The 20,952-nt window shown below is 38.0% G+C and overlaps 2 protein-coding genes across 2 annotated transcripts; both read left to right on the top strand.

Moving 5' to 3' along the window:
• Window positions 1-1,265: 1,265 nt before the first annotated feature.
• On the top strand, window positions 1,266-2,963 carry LOC142629058 (uncharacterized). The gene is made up of 4 exons (XM_075803052.1): window positions 1,266-1,408; window positions 1,496-1,550; window positions 2,346-2,612; window positions 2,709-2,963. Exons 1-4 carry the CDS (start codon window positions 1,266-1,268, stop codon window positions 2,961-2,963), a joined length of 720 nt encoding a protein of 239 aa, XP_075659167.1.
• An 11,759-nt stretch (window positions 2,964-14,722) lies between these two features.
• LOC142626672 (cysteine-rich receptor-like protein kinase 2) lies at window positions 14,723-20,580 on the top strand. The gene is made up of 8 exons (XM_075800383.1): window positions 14,723-15,079; window positions 16,973-17,852; window positions 17,978-18,091; window positions 18,336-18,475; window positions 18,571-18,781; window positions 19,096-19,330; window positions 19,615-19,765; window positions 19,886-20,580. Exons 2-8 carry the CDS (start codon window positions 17,087-17,089, stop codon window positions 20,225-20,227), a joined length of 1,959 nt encoding a protein of 652 aa, XP_075656498.1. The 5' UTR covers window positions 14,723-15,079; window positions 16,973-17,086; the 3' UTR covers window positions 20,228-20,580.
• Window positions 20,581-20,952: the final 372 nt, after the last annotated feature.

The following is a 20,952-nucleotide window of genomic DNA, read 5'->3' on the forward strand; positions in this document are numbered from 1 at the left end:
AAATATTCAATGAAATTGATGGCAATTTTGATGAGGTGGTGGTTAACACTTTCAAGGTAGGCCTTCCAACCGACCACGACCTAAGGAAATCTCTGACCAAAAAGCCTGTACAGAGTGTACGTTGGCTCATGGATCGTATTGACGAATACAAAAGAGTCGAGGGAGATCAACAACAAAGTAAGGGGAAGGCGAAGGTTATCCTACAGGAGAGGAGGGATTTCAAGTCGGATAGATACAATAACAACAGGTCGAGGAGAGATTTCTCTGGGCAGTCTGGTTCGGCCACTCCTCAGGTAGTTGGTACCATATTCCGAGAACCAGTGCACCAATTGCTGGAGAAAGTCCGCAAGGAGCCCTACTTCAAGTGGCCTAGTAAGATGGCTGGGGACCCCACGAAGTGGAATCAGAACCTTGTTTGCCAATACCATCAGGATGTCGGCCATACTACCGAGAACTGCCGAACACTTTGGAACCATTTAGAACAGCTTGTCAGTGAAGGAAAATTGAAGCAACATTTATATCAGCCTAGTGGACAAGGAAGCAATTCGGGTTCGAATAACCAGAGGAATAATTCATCTCGGCCTCCTTTGGGAACGATTAATGTCATCCTCGCGGCTCCAGGCAGGACCGGTTCCTGTCCTACTAGGGTGATGTTCGTATCACATATTCTCACAGAGGAATTTGTCTCCAGGCCGAAGAGAATCAGAGGTGCTTCACCGCCTATCTTGGGCTTCTCAGACGAAGATAAAGTTGGAACCATCCAACCACATGATGACGCCCTGGTGGTTACTCTAAGGATAGGGAACTACGATGTGAAGAGGGTGATGGTCGATCAAGGCAGTGGTGCGGATATTATGTACCCTGAATTGTTTAGGGGGCTTAATTTGAAGCCCGAAGATCTTATGGCTTATGATTCACCATTAATAAGCTTTTAAGGGAAGGCCGTCATACCAAAGGGACAAATTCACTTGCCGGTGCAGTCAGGTCCGGAAACAGTTGAGGTGGATTTCATAGTGGTTGGTGCTTATTCCCCATATACGGTCATCGTTGCAAGGCCTTGGCTGCATGATTTGGGTGATGTTCCCTCAACTCTGCATGTTAAAGTGAAGTTCCCGTCGAGAGGATGAATTGAAGAGATTCTCAGAAGCCAATTAGTAGCAAGGCAGTGCATTTCGGCTATAGTGCTGCGCTAGGCCAAACCAAAATCCTCGACCCTGGCTGTGAGAAGCTTATAGCAATTAACAACTCTGAATGCGCCCGATGTAATGACAGCAGAGGAGGCAACGTGTGAAGAATTAGAGAGATTTGTTATTGATTATGACCCCGAAAGGTTCTTTCAGGTTGGGGTTCGGCTACCACATCGGGAGAAAGTGGACTTGGTGACATTTCTGAAAAACAATATTGACGTGTTTGCATGAGATCCTTACGAGGCTCCGGGAGTTGATCCAAGTTTCATTTGTCATCATTTAAACGTCAATCCTGCCGTTATTCCCAGGAGGCAACCACCTCGGTGTTCCTCTAAAGAGCATGCCAAGGCTGTCAAGAAAGAGGTGCTTAAGCTCAAAAGGGCTGGGGCTATTAAAGAAGTTTTCTACCCAGAATGGTTGGTGCATACTGTTGTAGTAAAAAAGAAGAACGGGAAGTGGAAAGTGTGTGTGGACTTTACAGACCTGAACAAGGCTTGTCCCAAAGACTCATTTCCAATGCCTCGCATCGATCAACTGGTGGACGTTACGATTGGGCATCCTCGGATGAGTTTTTTAGATACTTTTCAAGGCTATCACTAGATACCTTTGGCGCTGGAGGACTAGGAGAAGACCGCCTTCATTACTCCTACGGGAAATTGCTATTATAAAGTGATGATGTTTGGTTTGAAAAATGTAGGGGCTACCTACCAAAGAATGATGACCAGGATGTTTGAGTCGCAGCTTGGAAAGACTATTGAGGTATATGTGGACGATATGGTGGTGAAGAGCAAGATGGTACCTATGCATGTGAAAGATTTGAATAACACCTTTCAAACACTTAAGAAGCACAAGTTGCACCTTAATGCCTCTAAGTGCTCTTTTGGGGTGGGTTCTGGTAAGTTCCTAGGTTACATGGTTACTCATAGAGGAATAGAGGTAAATTCGGCGCAGGTCAGGGCCATCCATGGCTTGCAACCACCTTGGAATCCGAAAGAAGTTCAAAAATTGACTGGGATGACTGTTGCTCTCAGCAGGTTTATCTCTCGGTCTGCTAATAGGTGCAGACCTTTCTTCCAGTTGCTGAACAAGTGGAAAGGATTCCAATGGACCGAGGAGTGTGCTTTGGCTTTTCAACAACTTAAAGAGTATCTTTCCCAGCCACCTATCATGTCTCGGCTAAAAGTTGATGAAGTCCTATTTGCATATATAGTTGTAGCTATCCAGGCTGTCAGTTTGGTTTTAATACGGGATGACAGTGAAGTACAAAGACCGGTTTACTACGTTAGCAAATCTTTGGGTGAAGCTAAGGTACGTTATCTACCTTTGGAAAAAGCAATTTTGGCCGTAGTGCCTGCTACGCGGAAGCTTGCACATTATTTTCAATCCCACACTGTTGTGGTTCTAACTCAACTTCCTCTCAAGTCGGTATTGCGAAGTGCTGACTACTCAAGGAGGATAGCCAAATGGGGAACTATTCTAGGAGCCTTCGATATCAAGTATATGCCTCGCACCTCCGTGAAGGGCCAGGTCTTGGCTGATTTAGTGGCAGAATTCGTCAAACCCTCGTTAGAAGAAATTGCAAAGGAGTTGCACATAGATGAAAAATTAGTTGGCGTGATCACGTGCAATGGGCTTCCGGTGTGGAAAGTATATGTTGACAGCGCAGCGAACCAGAGAGGGTCGGGGATTGGGCTTGTTTTGATATCCCCTAAAGGGATCACCTTTGAAAAATCGCTGAGATTGGCGTGCTCGGCCATCAATAATGAGACTGAGTAGGAAGCTGTCTTAGTTGGTATGGATATGGTTTAGAAAATGAGGGAAGGTCAGTTCATATGTCCTCGGATTTTCAATTAGTCGTGGGCCAGGTGGTGGGAACCATAGAGGCTAGGGATCCGAGAATGCAAGAATACTTGACCAAGGTCAAATGTTTACAATCCAAGTTTTATTCTTTTACCCTGACGCATGTTTCTAGAAGTGAAAACACACATGTAGACTCATTGGTTATGTTGGCAACATCCTCGGCTTAGGGTTTGCCTAGGATTATCCTCGTCGAAGATTTGCTGAAACCCGCTTCAACAACTGCAAGTGCCATCCGTATTCATCAAGTAAGACTCGGACCTAGCTGGATGGACCCCATAGTTTCTTTTCTAAAAAACGACATTTTGCTCAAGGAGAAGTCTGAAGCAAATAAAATTCGTTGAAAGGAACCTCGATTATGGTTGTTCGAGGATCAAAAGCTGTATAAATGCTCATTTTTCGAACCATACTTGCTGTGTGTACACCCTAAAGCGACGGAGGCACTTTTGAAAGAATTGCATAAGGGGATTTGTGGAAGTCATACTGAAGGAAGATCCTTAGCCCATAGAGCTTTGACCTAGGGATATTGGTGGCCTAATATGCAGAGAGAGGCCCAGGATTACGCGAGAAAATGTGACCAATGCCAGAGATTTGCTCCCAACATTCATCAGCCTGGCAGTATCCTTAATCCTTTGTCTAGTCCCTAGCCATTCGCTCAATGGGGACTGGATATAGTTGGGCCTTTCCCTAGGGCTGTGGGAAATAAAAGGTGGCTACTCGTGGGAACTGATTACTTCACCAAGTGGGTTGAAGCTGAGCCTCTGTCAAATATTAGGGATGTAGACGCCAGGAAGTTTGTCTAGAAGAACATTGTCACTAGATTTGGAATACCTCATACGCTTATTTCAGATAATAGTGTGCAGTTTGATAGTAAAGCTTTCAGAAAGTACTGCAGTGATTTGGGTATCACAAATAGATACTCCACTCCAAGTTATCCTCATTAAAATGGGCAGGCCGAGGCCATTAATAAAGTTATAGTCAGTGGACTCAAGAAGAGACTGGATGACGCAAAAGGTAGATGGGTAGAAGAGTTGCCACATGTTTTGTGGACATATCGGACTTCACCGCGAAGATCCACAGGGGAAACACCCTTCTCCATGACTTACGGGGCAAAGGCAGTGATACCTCTAGAATCTGGGTTCCCAACATTAAACACAAGCTTTTTCAACCCAGAAGATAACAATGGTTTGCTAGAGAAAATTCTGGATCTGGTTGAGGAACGGCAAAAGGCCGCCATGGTTCAACTGGCCCTTTATCAGCAGAAGCTCAAACGGGGATATGACGCTCATGTGAAACTAAGGCCACTTGCGCCTGGAGATTTGGTCTTGAGGAAGGTCATGGGTACTTCCAAGAATCCAGCGTGGGGAAAGTTAGCACCTACCTGGGAAGGACCGTACCGAGTCACTTCTGTAGCGGATATATGGTCATATCACTTAGCTGATCTAGATGAAAAAATTGTACAACGCCCTTGGAATGTAAATAACCTACGAAGGTATTACTATTAATGAAAGGCACTCTTGTCATGATTGTTCAAATATCATGATGTTGTATTTCGATCTATTTGTTATAAATATCAAACAGAAACTTAGTCATGTATGGTCCTCGGACCACGTACCTTGTGGAAATTGATATCTTATTAAATGTTAAACAAAACCTTAGTTATGTCAGGTCCTCGGACCTTCTACTTTGGGGAAATTAGCATTGCGATCTATTTGTTATAAATATCAAACAGAAACTTGGTCACGTATGGTCCTCGGACCACGTACCTTGTGGAAATTGATATCTTATTGAATGTTAAACAAAACCTTAGTTACGTCAGGTCCTCGAAGCTTCTACTTTGGAGAAATTAGCATTGCGATCGATTTGTTATAAATATCAAACAGAAACTTGGTCACGTATGGTCCTCGGACCACGTACCTTGTGGAAATTGATATCTTATTGAATGTTAAACAAAACCTTAGTTACGTCAGGTCCTCGAAGCTTCTACTTTGGAGAAATTAGCATTGCGATCGATTTGTTATAAATATCAAACAGAAATTTGGTCACGTATGGTCCTCGGACCACGTACCTTGTGAAAATTGATATCTTATTGAATATTAAACAGAACCTTACTTACGTCGGGTCATCGGGCCTTCTACTTTGAGAAAATTAGCATTGCGATCTATTTGTTATAAATATCAAACAGAAACTTGGTCACGTATGGTCCTCGGACCACGTACCTTATGGAAATTGATATCTTATTGAATGTTAAACAGAACCTTAGTTACGTCGCGTCCTCGAACCTTCTACTTTGGGAAAATTAGCATTGCGATCTATTTGTTATAAATATCGAACAGAAACTTGGTCATGTATAGACCTCGGACCACGTACCTTGTGGAAATTGATATCTTATTGAATGTTAAACAGAACCTTAGTTACGTCTGGTCCTCGAACCTTCTACTTTGGGGAAATTAACATTTCGGTCCACTACTCTAAGCATCAAACAGAAACCATGTCCTGTGGTTACATGCCTCATGGAAGTTGACATATTGATAAACCACGGAAAGATTGATGGTTTGTTTTATGTCCCAAACTAAACACCAAGTTAAGTCTTAAACTGTGAGTTGTTGTACTTCATATATTACAGTTCATGCATGTAATTTACATTGAGGTAAAGTGAATTAGTATCTTACTATTGAAGATTGGAAATTAGTTTTTTTTTTTTTTTTTTTTTTTTTTTTTTTTTTATAAAAAATATATATATATATATATATATATATATATATATATATATATATAAAAAAAAAAATATATATATATATATATATAACTTTTCAAGTTTCTCATTAATCCTGTCAAGGTATACATTGGAAATGAAACTATGAACTAAAAAGGTTAAAGTAAAATCCCTAATACAAAGATTTATTATATAAGGAAAATAGAGTCCTAACGGGCCTATGCTTTAAGTCTTGGAGGGGGGGTCCTACTTGGACTTGCTGGCAGCTTCTTTGGTCTTGTCCACCTCTTCTGTTTGTTTAAGCTCCGCTTCAAATGAAGTATGGACTTGTTTCCCTTTGTCCTTTGTCACTGTTGGAGGAACGTTTGGCTCAGCATCCTTGCTCGGATGCTTCTCGGCTTTGCCACCTTGTTCCTTCTCTTTGTCGGAACCAGCAAATTCTTTAGGAGTTGGAATGGGCTCTTGGATGATGGATGGTTGCGTGGAAGGCGTAGTCTTGGGGGTAGGTGCGTCCGGAGGAAGTTCTTCGAACACTTGGATGTCCCGAGGAATCCAAAGGTTCTCGGGTTTCCTCAATTCCGAAGTCGAGGGAATTCCAGCCACGTTTAGGGCTTCTGCCCACACTTGTTGGTAATACTCCCTACATAGCTCTGCCAACTCCTCTGTCAGTTGGTCTTCTGTTGTCTCGACCCCTCCATTAAAAGCGGCCTTCTTACCAGCCTCCATGGTTTCCTTAAGGGCACAAGTCTCTTCCTTCGCTTGAGCAAGCTCCTTGTTTAAGTTAGAGTTTTCCTACCGAGCTTTGGACAAGTCCTCGTCCTTTTGGTGCAGGAGTTTGCACTGCCCCTCCACTTGAGTTCTAGTCGTTTTAAGGCTAGCTTCGGCACCATTTCTCTCCCTCTTTTCATCTGCCAACTTCTTGGTCAGATCCTCGTTCTCCTCTAGGGCTCGTCCTAAGGCCTTCTCGGTCTTAACTTTGATCTGGAGTTCGGCTATAGCCTTTTTCCGAGAGTCTTCCACCCATCTTTCTGCAGCAAAGACTTCCTGAACGGCTTGCATTGAAATATTAAACAAATGCATTATTGTTGAAGCAAATTCAAAGTGCATATGAATTATCGTACGCTAGAAGGTAATGAAAGCAATAAGATATAGGTAATTGAAGGACACCTACCAGAGCCAAGTCCCTTTTTAGGAAGAGAAAGAGATGTGGCTAAGTCATCTTATTTAGAGCCTCCATGTCCTTCGGTAGGAGAAAAGGCTCCTCCAGTGCGTCAGCCAGGTGATGAGCATGCCCTTGCTGGAACGCCCTGATACTGGACTGGCAGGAAATGGGGGCCTCATCTAGTTTTAGCTCAGGAGACCAACTGGCCTGTGCCCAGCGTACCTTGGCCAGGTCACGGCTTTCCCCGCTCTCCACTGAAGAAGCACGCGTCTTACCTTTACTTACTTTCTGTTGTTGTTGTTGTTGTTGTTTAAGCTTCTTCTGCTTCTCCATCTCTCCCTCCTCGGCTTCATTCTTCCTCTTTTTCTTAGGTTCTGGGGCGTGAATCTTAGGGTCAGTGGGGGGAGGGGGTGGTGGCACAATGGGAGGGGGTTGTGATCCGACCGTGCCCTTTTTAAGAGCCTGTGTGCCCCTCCTCGACATCAGCTTTCTTAGGATAGACATGTCGTCTTCCTCAGAACTAGAGTCAAGATGTGCTATTACCAAACCTTTATGCTAGAAGTGTCTGCGAGCACGTTTTCTTTGTTCGAGAGGATGACGAGATGATCCTCTTGAGGTCTCTCAACTTCTTCAAGGCGAAACTGATCAATTTTCTCATCGAGCGATTGTTGCGAGGATGTTGGTTCTTCTTGGATGGCTGTCGTCTGGGAATGCGCCGAGAAAGGAATTGCTCCGATGGGGCGAGTGTACAAAATGATAGAGGGGTCGTCTGGAAGTTCATGGATAGAAAGGAAGCCCTGCCTTGAAATATCTATCCTTTTATGTCTTTGGTCACCTGCAGTGATCGCGTTGCCAATCTCCTAGTAATCATCTGATAAAGGATCGTATCCTAATATCAGGTGGGCAGCCCTCACTTGCAAGTCTTTGCTTACAAACACTTCAGATCAAAGAACGCGATTGAGATCCGCGACGCTGCAAAGGCTTAAACGAGGCCGTACATATTGTTTGTTTGCAAAAACATCCGAAGAGACAAGTGTAGTTAGGTCAGCAGCGAATATCAAGTAAAAAGGGAGTAACAAACAAGATAACCAGAAATGGTGAAGTTAATAGGACTAGGTCACAGGTTAGGGAATCTAACTCCTATAGAGTCAAACCTGGTTCTCCCCATTTGACTGGGCAATGAGGACCATCAGACCAATTTGCTGAGGCGATAAGATAGTCATCTTTCATGCCTTTGTTGGATTTGGAAAGACAGGATATGAGCCTAACAATGCTAGATCTGGATTTAAGGTAATATCCTACATCTTCAAGTTTATGGCACTCGTACATGTAAACGACGTCGTGCCATGTGACGTTCAGACCCATTTGTTCATTTAGAGCGTCAACACAACCTAAGATTCTAAACACATTTGGTGTGCATTGATCTGGGCATAACTTATGGTTACGTAGGTACTCGCTGGTTACGTTTCTTATGGGAAGGGTCATCCCACCCTCTAGGAATGCGATAATGGGGATGATAACTTCTCCCTCTGCTCTAGCGTTACCTATGGCTTCTACATGGCACTATATCTCAAGCCTACGTCTTTGGGAATATGATATTTGGGCCGAAAACCCTCCATACCGGCGTCGGTATCTACTAAACGCTTAAATCTACCCATTTGGTGGGGGTGTGAATGTATGTTTGGAGAGGGAAGGGTGTAATTGGTGGCCAAGGACAATAGCCGAGGAGAAATGAATAGAGAAGATTGAGAACTTACGGGAAATAGTTAGACAATTCTTCACGAGCTTCTTGAGAGGAAAGAGAATGAGTAATTCTTAGATGTGATTGATTTCTAAAAGGATGGATGGAGATTCAGTTTCCTAGGCGTTTTAGCGTGTGGGAGGCGGCCTTGAATCAGAGTCATCCCGCCCAAATTTTGAGAAGGAACCCGGACCGTTGGATGCGCATCTCACCGTTGAACGTGTGGAACAAGACGTAACTTGCAGTCATTAATGCGAGTGTTCCGAGTTTCGAAGCGTCAGCGGCGGTTTAAAAGAAGCAAAATAACCTCTACACGTGTGGCGGTTCGTAAAGTGTGTGGAGGCTACGCTGTTGGTTCAAAACTCCATTTCTCTCCTCGGATGGGGGGAAAAATGAAGTTTTAAGTGGCTATTGTGAGGGGTAAAATGATTAAAATATGTATTTAGGCCTTGGGCATGATTTGGTGGAGAAAGCCTGTTCAAGCGTAGCCTTTGAGGCCCGCAAACCAGTTCATGCTACAAGGGTTGGAGGAGCTGTCCGAGGAGGAGTATCTTTTTGGATGGGCCAAGTAAAGGTCATAGGACATGCTAAGGTGTTTGGAGATAGAACTCCGGAGGATCTGTTGGGTAAAGGCATGATCCACGCGGTTATTGGAAGTAAGAGCGTATAATAAATATCAAAAGGGGAAAAGGCTGCTACCACCACATTAAAGACCCTACACCTACCTTCCTGGCCGCATTAATGGAGAAATGACCTCTGAACAGTAATGTTCAGGCTTCCAGCTGGTGTTTGAAGACTTCAAGAAGGTGCCGGATGGGACAAGTATTTAAGGGGAAGATATGTGTCACACGTGGAAGAAGAAAGGAAGAAGAAGATAGGTATAAGAGGTCAAGAGAGGCACCAGAGGGAGGAAGAGGAAAAACGAGAATTACAACATTTTTCTTAAAGAAAGAAAAGCAATACAAGTGGTCCCCGGCTTTCGTCTGAGGAGGGTTCCTTTGCTATTTTTGTTTATTGGATACGTGGTTAATGGCAATCTAGTCTGTTTACTTTTTATCCAATATCCACAACCTAAATTTCAAGCCTACACTCTACAAATTTCATTATATAAGGTTCTTTGGGCCTGAGTTCACCTAGTGATTGGACCGGGTACAGATTGTCCACCTAGTATCATGGTCGTCACACAAGCACCATTTTTTTAATATTTATTAAAGAGTGATCTTATGCACCCGTTAAGGAATCTTTAAAAGAGTGTTACTTGCATAGGGAAGTAGCCAATACTTTTTGTTATTATATTTGGCTTCTCTACAATCACCTCTCCTAAGAGCATCCACACCGGTTCGTTTAAAATTTTCTGTTTATATTACACTAAAAACCTACTTTTTCTATTTTACATAAGCAATTTGTAAAAACACCCACATCAGATCATCTATTATATACTATCTTTTCTTAAAATAATCATTTAATAATATTATTTTATTATTTAACTTACTCGCCTACCTACCACCCACAACATCCACCACACACGGTCTCCCTCTCCATTTTTCTCATTTTTTAGAATAGCACTCTCTCTTCTCTCACGATTAGCCATAGCCTTTGTTGCCAAACTGCCCTCCTCTCTCACGATCAGCCATAGCCAGAGCCCACCTTGAGCTCCGTCCAAGGCCGAAAGCCCCAAATCCTTCGTCATGCCATCATCGGTGGCAGCAAAGATCAGCTGCAACACCGCCACAAACAGTGGTCCATATCTTCACTCTCTCATGGCAGCAGCGAACACTCCATCCAAGCTTCCATGGCAGTGGCGACAGTAGCTTTGGCGTGATTTTTGGTTTGATTTTTTTATTGATTTTGGGTTCCATTTTCTGTTGACTTTTTGTTTGATTTTCCATTGATTTTTTGGTTGGATTATTATGTGTTGTGATGGTGGTGGTGGGGTGGTACTGGATTGTGGTGGTGGGTGGGTGGTTGATCAGCTATGCTGATTTAGATGAAGAAAGGGAAAGGGAGAGAGAGAGAATGAGATGAGAAAGAAGAGGGATCAGACCGGTGACAGAGAAAATAGTATAAAATATTGATTTACAAGGCTACAGTAACCGTGTATATTTACATGGTTACTGTATCAGATGTGTAAATATACACACTTATGCACCCACTGATGTGGGCTGTTTTTGAAAAAAAAAAGTGTAAATTTGAGCACTTTTTCTATTATACACACTTATACACCCACTGATGCAATTGCTCTAACAAGTAAACTATTTATTTTCACCTCCCCTGAATATTGAAAAAAGGTTTTAAAAATCCTGGGGGGGAAAAAAAAAAACTTAATAGCAGATGTGTAAATATACACACTTATGCACCCACTGATGTGGGCTGTTTTTGAAAAAAAAAAAAAGTGTAAATTTGAGCACTTTTTCTATTATACACACTTATAGACCCACTGATGCAATTGCTCTAACAAGTAAACTATTTATTTTCACCTCCCTGAATATTGAAAAAAGGTTTTAAAAATCCCGGGAAAAAAAAAACTTAAAGATATACCAAAATTCCAATTAGAGGGTATAAGGATGACAATTTAAGTAAAGAGTAAAGATAGGACACTAAAGATTTTAAAAAAACTTTTTTTATTCATCTAAGAGAGGTTAGTATAAATAGTTTGCATTTTAGTGAAAGTGGGTGTCTTTATTTCAAACTAGATGAGAGGTGAGAGGTGATTGTAATAACGAAAAATTCTAAGGAAGAAAAGTACAATCTTCCCCCAAAAAAGTATATTAACAATCTCATGAGATTGAGACATTTTTCTCAAAATATGCGTGAATCTCACATGTGTGGATCTTATCTACCATGAGATTATAGTTTTAGTAAGTAATAATACTAAGCGGTGTGCATGGGTGGAGTTAAGGTTATTTCAATCCAACTCACCATGGTCGAACTAAAAAAATAAAAAAATAAATAAAAAAGAGTCCAACCCAAGTCATGTTGGCTGGGATGGACAGTTTTTTTACTTTTTTTATATATATATTTTTTAAACCCTGAGCATTAATTAGAACAATAACAAGCAACAGTATTACAAGTTCCGCTTCCATCTTCCTAAAATTCTAAGCATATATAGCACCACACACAAATTATTAAACCTACACAAATAATCAAACTAAATGGCATTTAATTAGTAAGATATCAAATTATTTCTCAGTTGTTAAATATCAAATAGTTCTATTTTATATCAATGCGAGGGACAAAAGAGCAATTAACAAATATATATAATATATTTAAATATAAATGAGTTGGGTGGGGTTAAATAGATTTGTGAATCTCTTAACCCAAACCTGACTCAACTCATAGCCAAAAAAAGGCCAAATCAACCTAACTCAACCCATCAACTCCTAAAAATCGACCAAACCATCGATGGGTTCACTGCACAACAACTCAGTGAAATACCATTGGCAAAAGAGGAAGAAAATTAGAGCATTCACATCATTCCAAGTATGATAGAAAAATGTGTAAAATTTATACAGTTTTACCTAAAAATGACTCACATCAGTCAGTAATCGTGTAAATTAACAGGATCTATTCATTTTGTATCTAGTTGTTTATTCTTTCTTTACATTTCTCGAAAATGAAGAAAGAGAGTGGATGGTGATTGTTACATGTAATGAAAAAAAACAATTAAAAAAATCAAGAAAATTTTTATTTTAATGAAATACTAGTCGCTAACCCGTGCGGTGTACGGAAAAACTATTGACTTTGAAAAAAAATCCAACAATGAGTAAATAGACATTTTGCTAGATAGTATTTTTTTTTAAAAAAAATGAAGAAATATTTAACTTCTATACTTTTTCATAGTTTAGAAGTGTTGTCTAACATTAAACTTTATTGAGTTGTAAGTGCATAGTTACCGAAATGTACAAAGTAATTTACAATTCTTAAATTAATAAAGCAAAATTCTCAGTAGTTATATATACACACACATTCAAAACTAATATAAATTGCAAATATATAAACAAAGACCATGATATGAGAAAGACACACCAAGTTTCAAATTTGAATACCCATATGACTTTCTCATAGTAATAACAATATAGACAATTCAAAACATGAAACAATATCAAAATTATAATACCTAATTCCATTATCTTTTATGCTGAATCCAAACAAATAATTAATTGAAATTAATCAAAAAATAATAATTAATCAACCAAAAATCATAGCTTTTAATAGGAAAACAAAAAATTACATGAACCTAAATAAAAAGAATTTATGGTGAAGAATTAAGATCAAACTTCAAAATTTATAGAATCCTTAAATTCTACTTCAAAACCAAACCAAATTCAACAAATTTATATATAACATTCTAAATAAAAATTTATCATTCCTTAGGCTGGAAGACATAGGTTGCAGTTTTGATTTTCCTCCAAAAAATAGAGATGTTTTATCTGCCATGTACAATAAAAAAAAAATAATTAGTAGAAATTTCAACCCAAAAACCAAACCCATGAAAACAATGTCAATATAAATATGGAAATTAACCCAAATACTCAAAAGAAAATCAATTCTAAAGGTATGCTTGGATACTACTTTATTTTGCTGAAAATTGAAAATACTGTAACAAAATAATTTTTAAATATGTGAATAGTACGGTGAGACCCATTCTTAATAAAAGTCATGCTGAAAAAAAAGTTTGTGGGTCCTGTGAATAGTGCACGGGACCCACTAGAAGTGCTAAAACGCACTTCTAAAAAAAAAAAAAAAGCCAAAACGCAAACGCTATAAGCTTATCACCTGTATCCAAATGGATACTAAACATAACAAAAGAATAAAATAGAAAGAAAATCTTAGATATAGACAATTATTCACATATGTTGAACTTATTAGAGAGATAGAGTTTCACTCTTTGTTAAGTTTGGATTAAACAAAAATAATTTTATTTTTTAAAAAATAATAATGAGGAATTTGAGTGTAAGTTGGACTTGTTAAAGAGATAGAGTAACTCTAAGCAATGTTACACTACTTAATATTTTTTAATTGGATGCAAATTTTGGCAAATCTACTGTTAGATTATATTATCTTCGTGCATTCTCCATGCTTGCAAAATTTCAAGGTGATCAAAGATTAATAGTCATGTCATCAATCAATTGTTTAAATTCAAATTTTTGTAATTTAAAATTATGCATAAAAGATGTGTTTATGGATCAAATGGTAAATTACATTCAATTAGCATGAAAAATGGCATGCATGTTAAGTATATATAGAACATGTAATTCAACGGTTGGATTTTTAAAATATGAATTTTATAACAAGTTATTAGGTGGTATAATATTGTTTAAAGTTACATCATGTGTAACTTAAACCCAACTCTCTCTCTTTCTATAAATAATGTAAAATAGATAATCTGATGTGGAATGTTTTGAAAAGTGAGTATGTAAAATATAACTAGCCTCATCACACGCGTGCAATGAGGTTTTTTTATTAGTGGTCCTATTTTGTAGAAAAAAATGTGTTTTTTTTTTAATTTTATATATATATTTTTTTTATTTTGAAAATCTGATTTATAAGTGGATAAAGTAATTTAAAAATTAATAAGAGATAAACCTTTTTTTTAGTAGTCCTATTTTGTAGAAAAAACTGTGTTTCTTTAAATTATATATATATATTATTTTGAAAATCTAATTTATAAATGAATAAAATAATTTGAAATTAACAGGAAAGTGGTCCTATTTTTTAAGTAATGTTTTAGTGAGAGTTAGAGTTACATTTAGACCATATTATCCTGTAGTTTTATCTCTACTTAAACATAGGAGTATAGGGGCATTTTTGAACTTAAAAAAAATTCCAAAAGGAGCCCTTAAATAATAATATAAATAAAATAATAATAAAAAGTAAATTCTTGTGTTAAAACAAGCGGGAATTCTTGCATAGACAGATGCGAAAGTTCTTAAGCAAGGGCAAAATGGTATATCTGAAGGTGAAGAAGAGAACGCATCATCCGGACCTGTCAAATACGCAACCCCGCTGACGCTCTAGTCGGAAAACGCGTTGTTTTGTTTCACTTCCCACTCCCAACTGCTTTGTGAACGACTTGCGTTCCAGTCCAATTAGCCTTTGCTTTTTTCGTTAAAATCCTGCCTTTCGATCCTTCCTTTGACTTTTTGCATTATACTTCTACTATTTCTTTGACACGACACCATTCCTTTACACACTAGATACTACCTTCTTCTTTTTTGTTTTTTGTTTTTTGTTTTTCACTCTCTTTCTTGGTATCATTTATTAGTTACAAATACATGACCTTTTTCTTTCTTTCTTTCTTTCTTTCTGGGTATCATTTTTTAGTTCCAACTATATCAAATTCAACCGCAGAAGCCCAAGCTCGATCTTGTACTCACATCTAGCTCAGCATTTCAGCAACCCATTATCCAAAAAAAGTAAGTCACTCTAATCTAACCTCTCCTACCATGAATTTTTCTTTTTCAATTAAACTTGTTGTAAATTTTGTTTCTTATCGGTGGAATTGAATATGTGAATTTGAGTTGATTTGATCTTTTGTTTTGCGGATTTCATAAGGAAATAAAAAAAAGTACAACAACTTCTCAATTCTCAAACTTTGACAACGTCTTCACACTCATGCCTCTTAACTTGATGGAATTAATTAATTGTGTTAAGTTTATTGTTTTCTTCTCCTCTTCATCTGAAACTACTGGATTTCAATGAAAAAAGGAAAAAAGAAAACCAGAGTTTACAAGTTAAAAAACAAAACCAGCTCAGCTTGAAGCACGTGTACAGTTGTACATAAAATTTATTTATCTGTCTCAAAAAAAATGGATACCTATATATGCTTTATTTTAAGGACAAGTAATAGAAGATGGGGTTTAACTCAGAATTTTCTCCCTCAAAAAAAAAATCCGAATTTTTTTCACTTGTTAATAAATAAAGTTATTACCGGGATTCGGGAAAGGATTTTTGGAAAAACGTTTTCCCTATTGACAGAATTTAAAAGTTACAAAAATAAATAAAATAAAATAAGATAAATACTTTTATTTATTTTTTTGTTGAATAAAAAGAGTAATCTTTTTATTTTTATTTTCAAAGCATAAAAAGTGTAATCTCAAAAAAAGAATAGAGTAGTCAATGTCCGGTAGTGCGCAGTGACGAATTGGCGTGGGTGGAATTGTAACGACGGTGGGATTGGTGGGGCCTTAATTTTGCGTGGATATTTCTTTGAGGTTGGTGGTGATCTGGTCGAGGCATTTATGATTTATCATTTTGGGCAGACTTAAACGTTTTGTGGGACCATATTATTAATTTCTTTTGGGCTGTGGGTTCTCTGATTACTACATTTTTGTTTTTTTTTGTTTTAATTGGGTTGTACACGTGGTTACTGCCCCTGGAACCACCTAGGCACTAATAAGGGTGAGACTACTCACAACTCTCAGACTCGCAAATGTTTAGTTGTGGTCCTTACTCCTTAATCCTAATCTACTTTTTTTCTTTTTTCTTTTTTTAGTGCAAGGTGAACTTTTATTTGCAATCAAGTGTGGTACATATGTGATGTTTTATCAAATTATACCCAAAAAAAGTAGGAGAGTGAAGGGTGGGACCAAACTATCTCCTTATTTGTCCTAGTGATGCAAGTACCATCACACGGACAATGCTACAGCAAGACGTGCCCTTTTGAATTGAGTTGATCGAAATGAAAAGCTCAACCGTTCACACTTCAAGGACGGTGTCAAACAAATCAATGCTATTACTGGTTTTAGTTTCACACCTCTAGACTATGCTAATGGGGATCGAGGATCTTGTTTAACAAGTTGTGTAACTAGTACCCACTTTTTTTTTATTCATAGTATGTCAAAGTGACAGGTTATGATTGGTCTGACATCATTTTCGTAGGGATCTAGTATCGAACACTCTTTTTTCAATTTCGAATCATGACTTATTAACTCAAAAAGTTGTGAAAAAATGAGAGCAGAAGTGTATGGATTTAGACTTTCTCAGTTTCTCTTCTCCAACAAAACATCAAGTTTATCTTGAAATTTGCTCCATATTTTACTTTAAAAAGATGCTGATATGTCAAGAATGAAGGCTGTTGGATCCCACAATTATGGCGAGAGGACTTTTGCTAACTGCTAATGATGGTTGCAAGCATGAGTTGACATCAATATGTCCTACTGTGAAAAGAAAAGAGAAAAAAAAAAAGTTTTTTAAGGAAAAATACATCATAATGAGGATTATAAATGCTTTCTTGTTTGAATTGTCATGTGTAATTGTCGTTCTTTATTCTCAACAAATTTTCTTACCTGTTCTCTTCTTCCTTATAGGTACACAACAACTTTGTATTTCTTCTTGGCACAGGGATAGTACTGAAATTCATTGTTCAACAGCCTTACAATTAATATCAGACACAGTAATACAAATACTAATTTGTACCAAAAATGAAGAAAGAATTCCCGTTTGTCCCTTCCCTATATGTTATCTTCCTTGTTATCAAAACTTTATTAATCCTGGAAATAGCAATGGGAGATCCAAGAACTCAGACAGTAAATATAACATGTGGCAACCAAAAGGAGCACAATTCCTCTATTTTTGTTCCAAATTTTGTTGCTACAATGGAAAACATCAGCAACCAAATGAGAGTTTCAGGTTTTGGATTAGCAATTTCAGGTTTAGGCCCTGATACTAACTATGGCCTTGCCCAGTGCTATGGTGATCTCTCTTTACTTGATTGTGTATTATGCTATGCTGAAGCTCGCACAGTTCTTCCCCAGTGCTTTCCTTTCACCGGAGGTCGTATTTATCTCGATGGTTGCTTCATGAGGTCAGACAATTATAGCTTCTTTCAGGAGTATACTGGACCTGGTGACAGGGCCATCTGTGGGAATACAACTAGGAAGAACTCAACGTATGAAGAATCAGTTAGACAGGCTGTGAGCAGTGCAGTTCTGGCAGCACCAAACCAAAATGGCTCTGCAACAGCTCAGAAGACTGTACCTGGGGCAGTGAATGAGGCAGTTTATGTGCTGGCTGATTGTTGGAGGAATTTAAATGCAAACTCCTGCAAAGCATGTTTAGAGAATGCATCTGCTTCAATATTGGAATGCTTGCCTTGGTCAGAGGGGCGAGCATTGAACACTGGCTGCTTCATGAGGTACTCAGACAAAGATTTCCTCAACAAGAAACCGGGAAATGGAAATTCAAAAGGTAAATGAACTAGGGGTTGGTCAAACGCGTATCATTATGTTTGGTGACCCAACTTGTAGGTTTAGGGACCTTTTTATGATAGTAAATTTGACCTGATTATGAGTTTCGATTGATGATTTTTGCAGGTACAACCATAGTGATAGCAGTTTCAGTTGCCAGTTCGGTGGTTCTGCTGGTAGTTGGAGTAGCAATTGGAATTTATATCTGGAAGCACAGATATATACAAAAGAAACGAAGAGGTAAAAAGTTTTTTCTGGAAAGATGTGGCAGTCATGGTGCAATGATCTCAATATTATATCAAACCAAAGTTGTAGGAATCTAGATGCTTGTACTTCACAAAGCCTCCAAATGTGTTAAATATACTTTAAAAAGAAGGAAAAAATTTAGGCAGCTCAATCTGCTATATAATGCATGATTGATTGCCTCCTTTGATTACAAATTGCTACCCTAGTTCCTCATTACTATTCAATTCTGGCTCCCAAGGTTCAAATGATACAGAAAAGCTGGTGAAAACACTTAATGACAGTAGCCCGAACTTCAAGTATTCCACACTTGAGAAGGCTACAGGATCTTTTGACGATGCCAACAAACTTGGGCAAGGAGGATTTGGAACAGTTTATAAGGTAGTTTCTCTTCTTCCTCATGCCCCCATAAATTTCCCTAACCAAATCCACTTTATCAAATTTTGTCAGAGAATTATCAGTTTTCTCTGTCACAGGGAGTTTTGCCTGATGGAAGGGAGATTGCTGTCAAGAGGCTTTTCTTTAACAATAGACATAGAGCAGGGGATTTCTACAATGAAGTTAACATTATAAGCAGCGTGGAACACAAAAATCTGGTCAGGTTATTAGGATGCTGTTGTTCTGGACCTGAAAGCCTACTTGTCTATGAATTCATGCCTAACAAAAGCCTTGACCGATTCCTCTTTGGTAATTATTGAAGTTTTACATTCATGTGTGAAATATGAGTAGCTAAGATTCTAGAAAATTGGTTGGGAATGCATGGTCTGTTAGTTTGGAGTCGACGTTAGCATGCACACATGTCCTTCGATTAATGACAAATAATTATGAAAAAGAAGAAGAAGATGGGTTTTAGCAATTAGGCACCATAAAAAGCAAAAGATCCATAGCTATTGCCTACTACTTACAGTAATGTCTCATTAAGTTACTAGTCAGATAAAAGATGATAACACATACTAACAATTGATGTACCCTATATTGTTTTGAAAAAAAAAAAATGCCAGATGCAAACAGAGGCAAGGCACTGAACTGGGAGAAAAGATATGAGATTATTGTGGGGACAGCGGAAGGTTTGGTGTACCTTCATGAGAACCCCAAGAACAGAATCATTCATAGAGATATAAAAGCTAGTAACATCTTGCTGGACTCAAGACTTCGTGCTAAAATTGCTGATTTTGGGTTAGCTAGATCTTTCGAAGAAGATCAGAGTCACATCAGCACTGCCATTGCAGGAACACTGTAAGTATTTCTTTATTGATTGTTTGAATCATTGAAGGGTTTTAAATATCAAATTTCTGAAAATCCACATCCGAAAATTTTGTAACTAACATTAAAGCCCAATATAAGAACATGTGATTGAGCATGACCACTCTATGGAGGATCCATAGCCAAAGCTAAAAAATTTGTGACTAAGATTGGGTTGTTGTTGTATAAGAACAAATATTAGGGATAAGAGATAATAATTTTAGAAGTTTATTTTCCCATGTGTTCAGAACAATACTAATTTATTTATGTCTATATAGAGGATATATGGCTCCAGAATACCTAGCCCATGGCCAGTTAACAGAAAAGGCCGATGTCTACAGCTTTGGAGTGCTTCTGTTAGAGATTGTTACGGGAAGAATGAACAACAGGAGCAAAACCTCAGAATACACAGACAGCCTAATCACAATCGTAAGATCTTCCAAAAATAGTTTTCTTATACTACAATTTTTCTGACAAGAAAGATTAATTAAATGAGCTCTTCTATCCTTTTCTCACCTGTAATATGTTTTCTTTTTTTGGACAAAACAGACATGGAAGCATTTTCGATCAGGGACAGTTGATCAATTATATGATCCAAATCTAATGTTGCATAATCATTACAACGTAAATGTTAAGAGTGAGATTTTAAGAGTGCTGCATATCGGACTTCTGTGCACCCAAGAGATTCAGTCATTACGACCAACAATGTCAAAGGCACTACAAATGTTAACAAATAAGGATTATGAACTCCCTGCACCTACAAATCCTCCTTTTATAGATGAAAAAACGATGGAACTGACAGACATGTGTGAAGACCCATGTTACCCTCTTAGACCAGGATATTCTACTTCGATTGCTACTATCTCCGAAATTTCTTTCTATCCTAGGTGACCATGTTGGTACTGTCTCTGGCAGTTTCTTTGTGTCCCAGTCACCGTAAGAGGAGGGACAAAGGATGGTTTCTCATAAAACCAGTGCTCGAATCACATGATGTCTTTTTAAGTGAAAGAAACCACAGACCTCAAGTTGCAACCTCGCTTCGGCTTCTTGTTGGCATTTGGCAGCCTACTGACGATGGTGCACACGAAATAACTCCTAATAAATCAACTGATGATGTGCACATGACGGTGCGCAAGGTAGAGGTGATTGATTTATTGTAAACTAGATGATGTTCCGCGCAATGCGCTCACTAATTTACAATTTCATATTTTTTTTTTAAGAAACATTTACAATTTCATTTGAAATTATTTATATGTATATTAAGACCTACATATAATACTTATTTTGTTATATAATATTTATGTTTGCCCATAATATTATTGAATACTTTGAAACATGATTTTCTTAATTCATATTTTATTTAAAAAAAATTTTGTATAACATTATAAGACTATAACATATTATAATATTTACTGTTAAAAGTATATTTTATTTTTTAAACTAATTTAATGATTTTGAAACCTATAAATAAGAATTTAAAGCATAAAATATTTTTATATCTTAAAATTATATAAATTTAAGCGACCGAATACTTCCTCAACCACATTATTCTCACAATCAAATACAGACCTCAATTGCAAACTTATCTTAATAAAATTAAGGAAATCATTTGTAAG

This window comes from Castanea sativa, chromosome 3, assembly GCF_040712315.1.
Source record: "Castanea sativa cultivar Marrone di Chiusa Pesio chromosome 3, ASM4071231v1".
NCBI classification, from domain to species: domain Eukaryota; kingdom Viridiplantae; phylum Streptophyta; class Magnoliopsida; order Fagales; family Fagaceae; genus Castanea; species Castanea sativa.

Bases quoted from the DNA above. Each gene is read 5' to 3' on its own strand.
- LOC142629058 (XM_075803052.1), top strand. From the start codon at position 1,266: ATGACAGCAGAGGAGGCAACGTGTGAAGAATTAGAGAGATTTGTTATT. The intron at 1,551-2,345 runs GTGCTTAAGCTC...TATCTTTCCCAG, and splicing joins CCAAGGCTGTCAAGAAAGAG to CCACCTATCATGTCTCGGCT. The intron at 2,613-2,708 runs GTATTGCGAAGT...ACCTCCGTGAAG, and splicing joins CTCAACTTCCTCTCAAGTCG to GGCCAGGTCTTGGCTGATTT.
- LOC142626672 (XM_075800383.1), top strand. From the start codon at position 17,087: ATGAAGAAAGAATTCCCGTTTGTCCCTTCCCTATATGTTATCTTCCTT. The intron at 17,853-17,977 runs GTAAATGAACTA...TGATTTTTGCAG, and splicing joins GGGAAATGGAAATTCAAAAG to GTACAACCATAGTGATAGCA. The intron at 18,476-18,570 runs GTAGTTTCTCTT...TCTCTGTCACAG, and splicing joins GATTTGGAACAGTTTATAAG to GGAGTTTTGCCTGATGGAAG.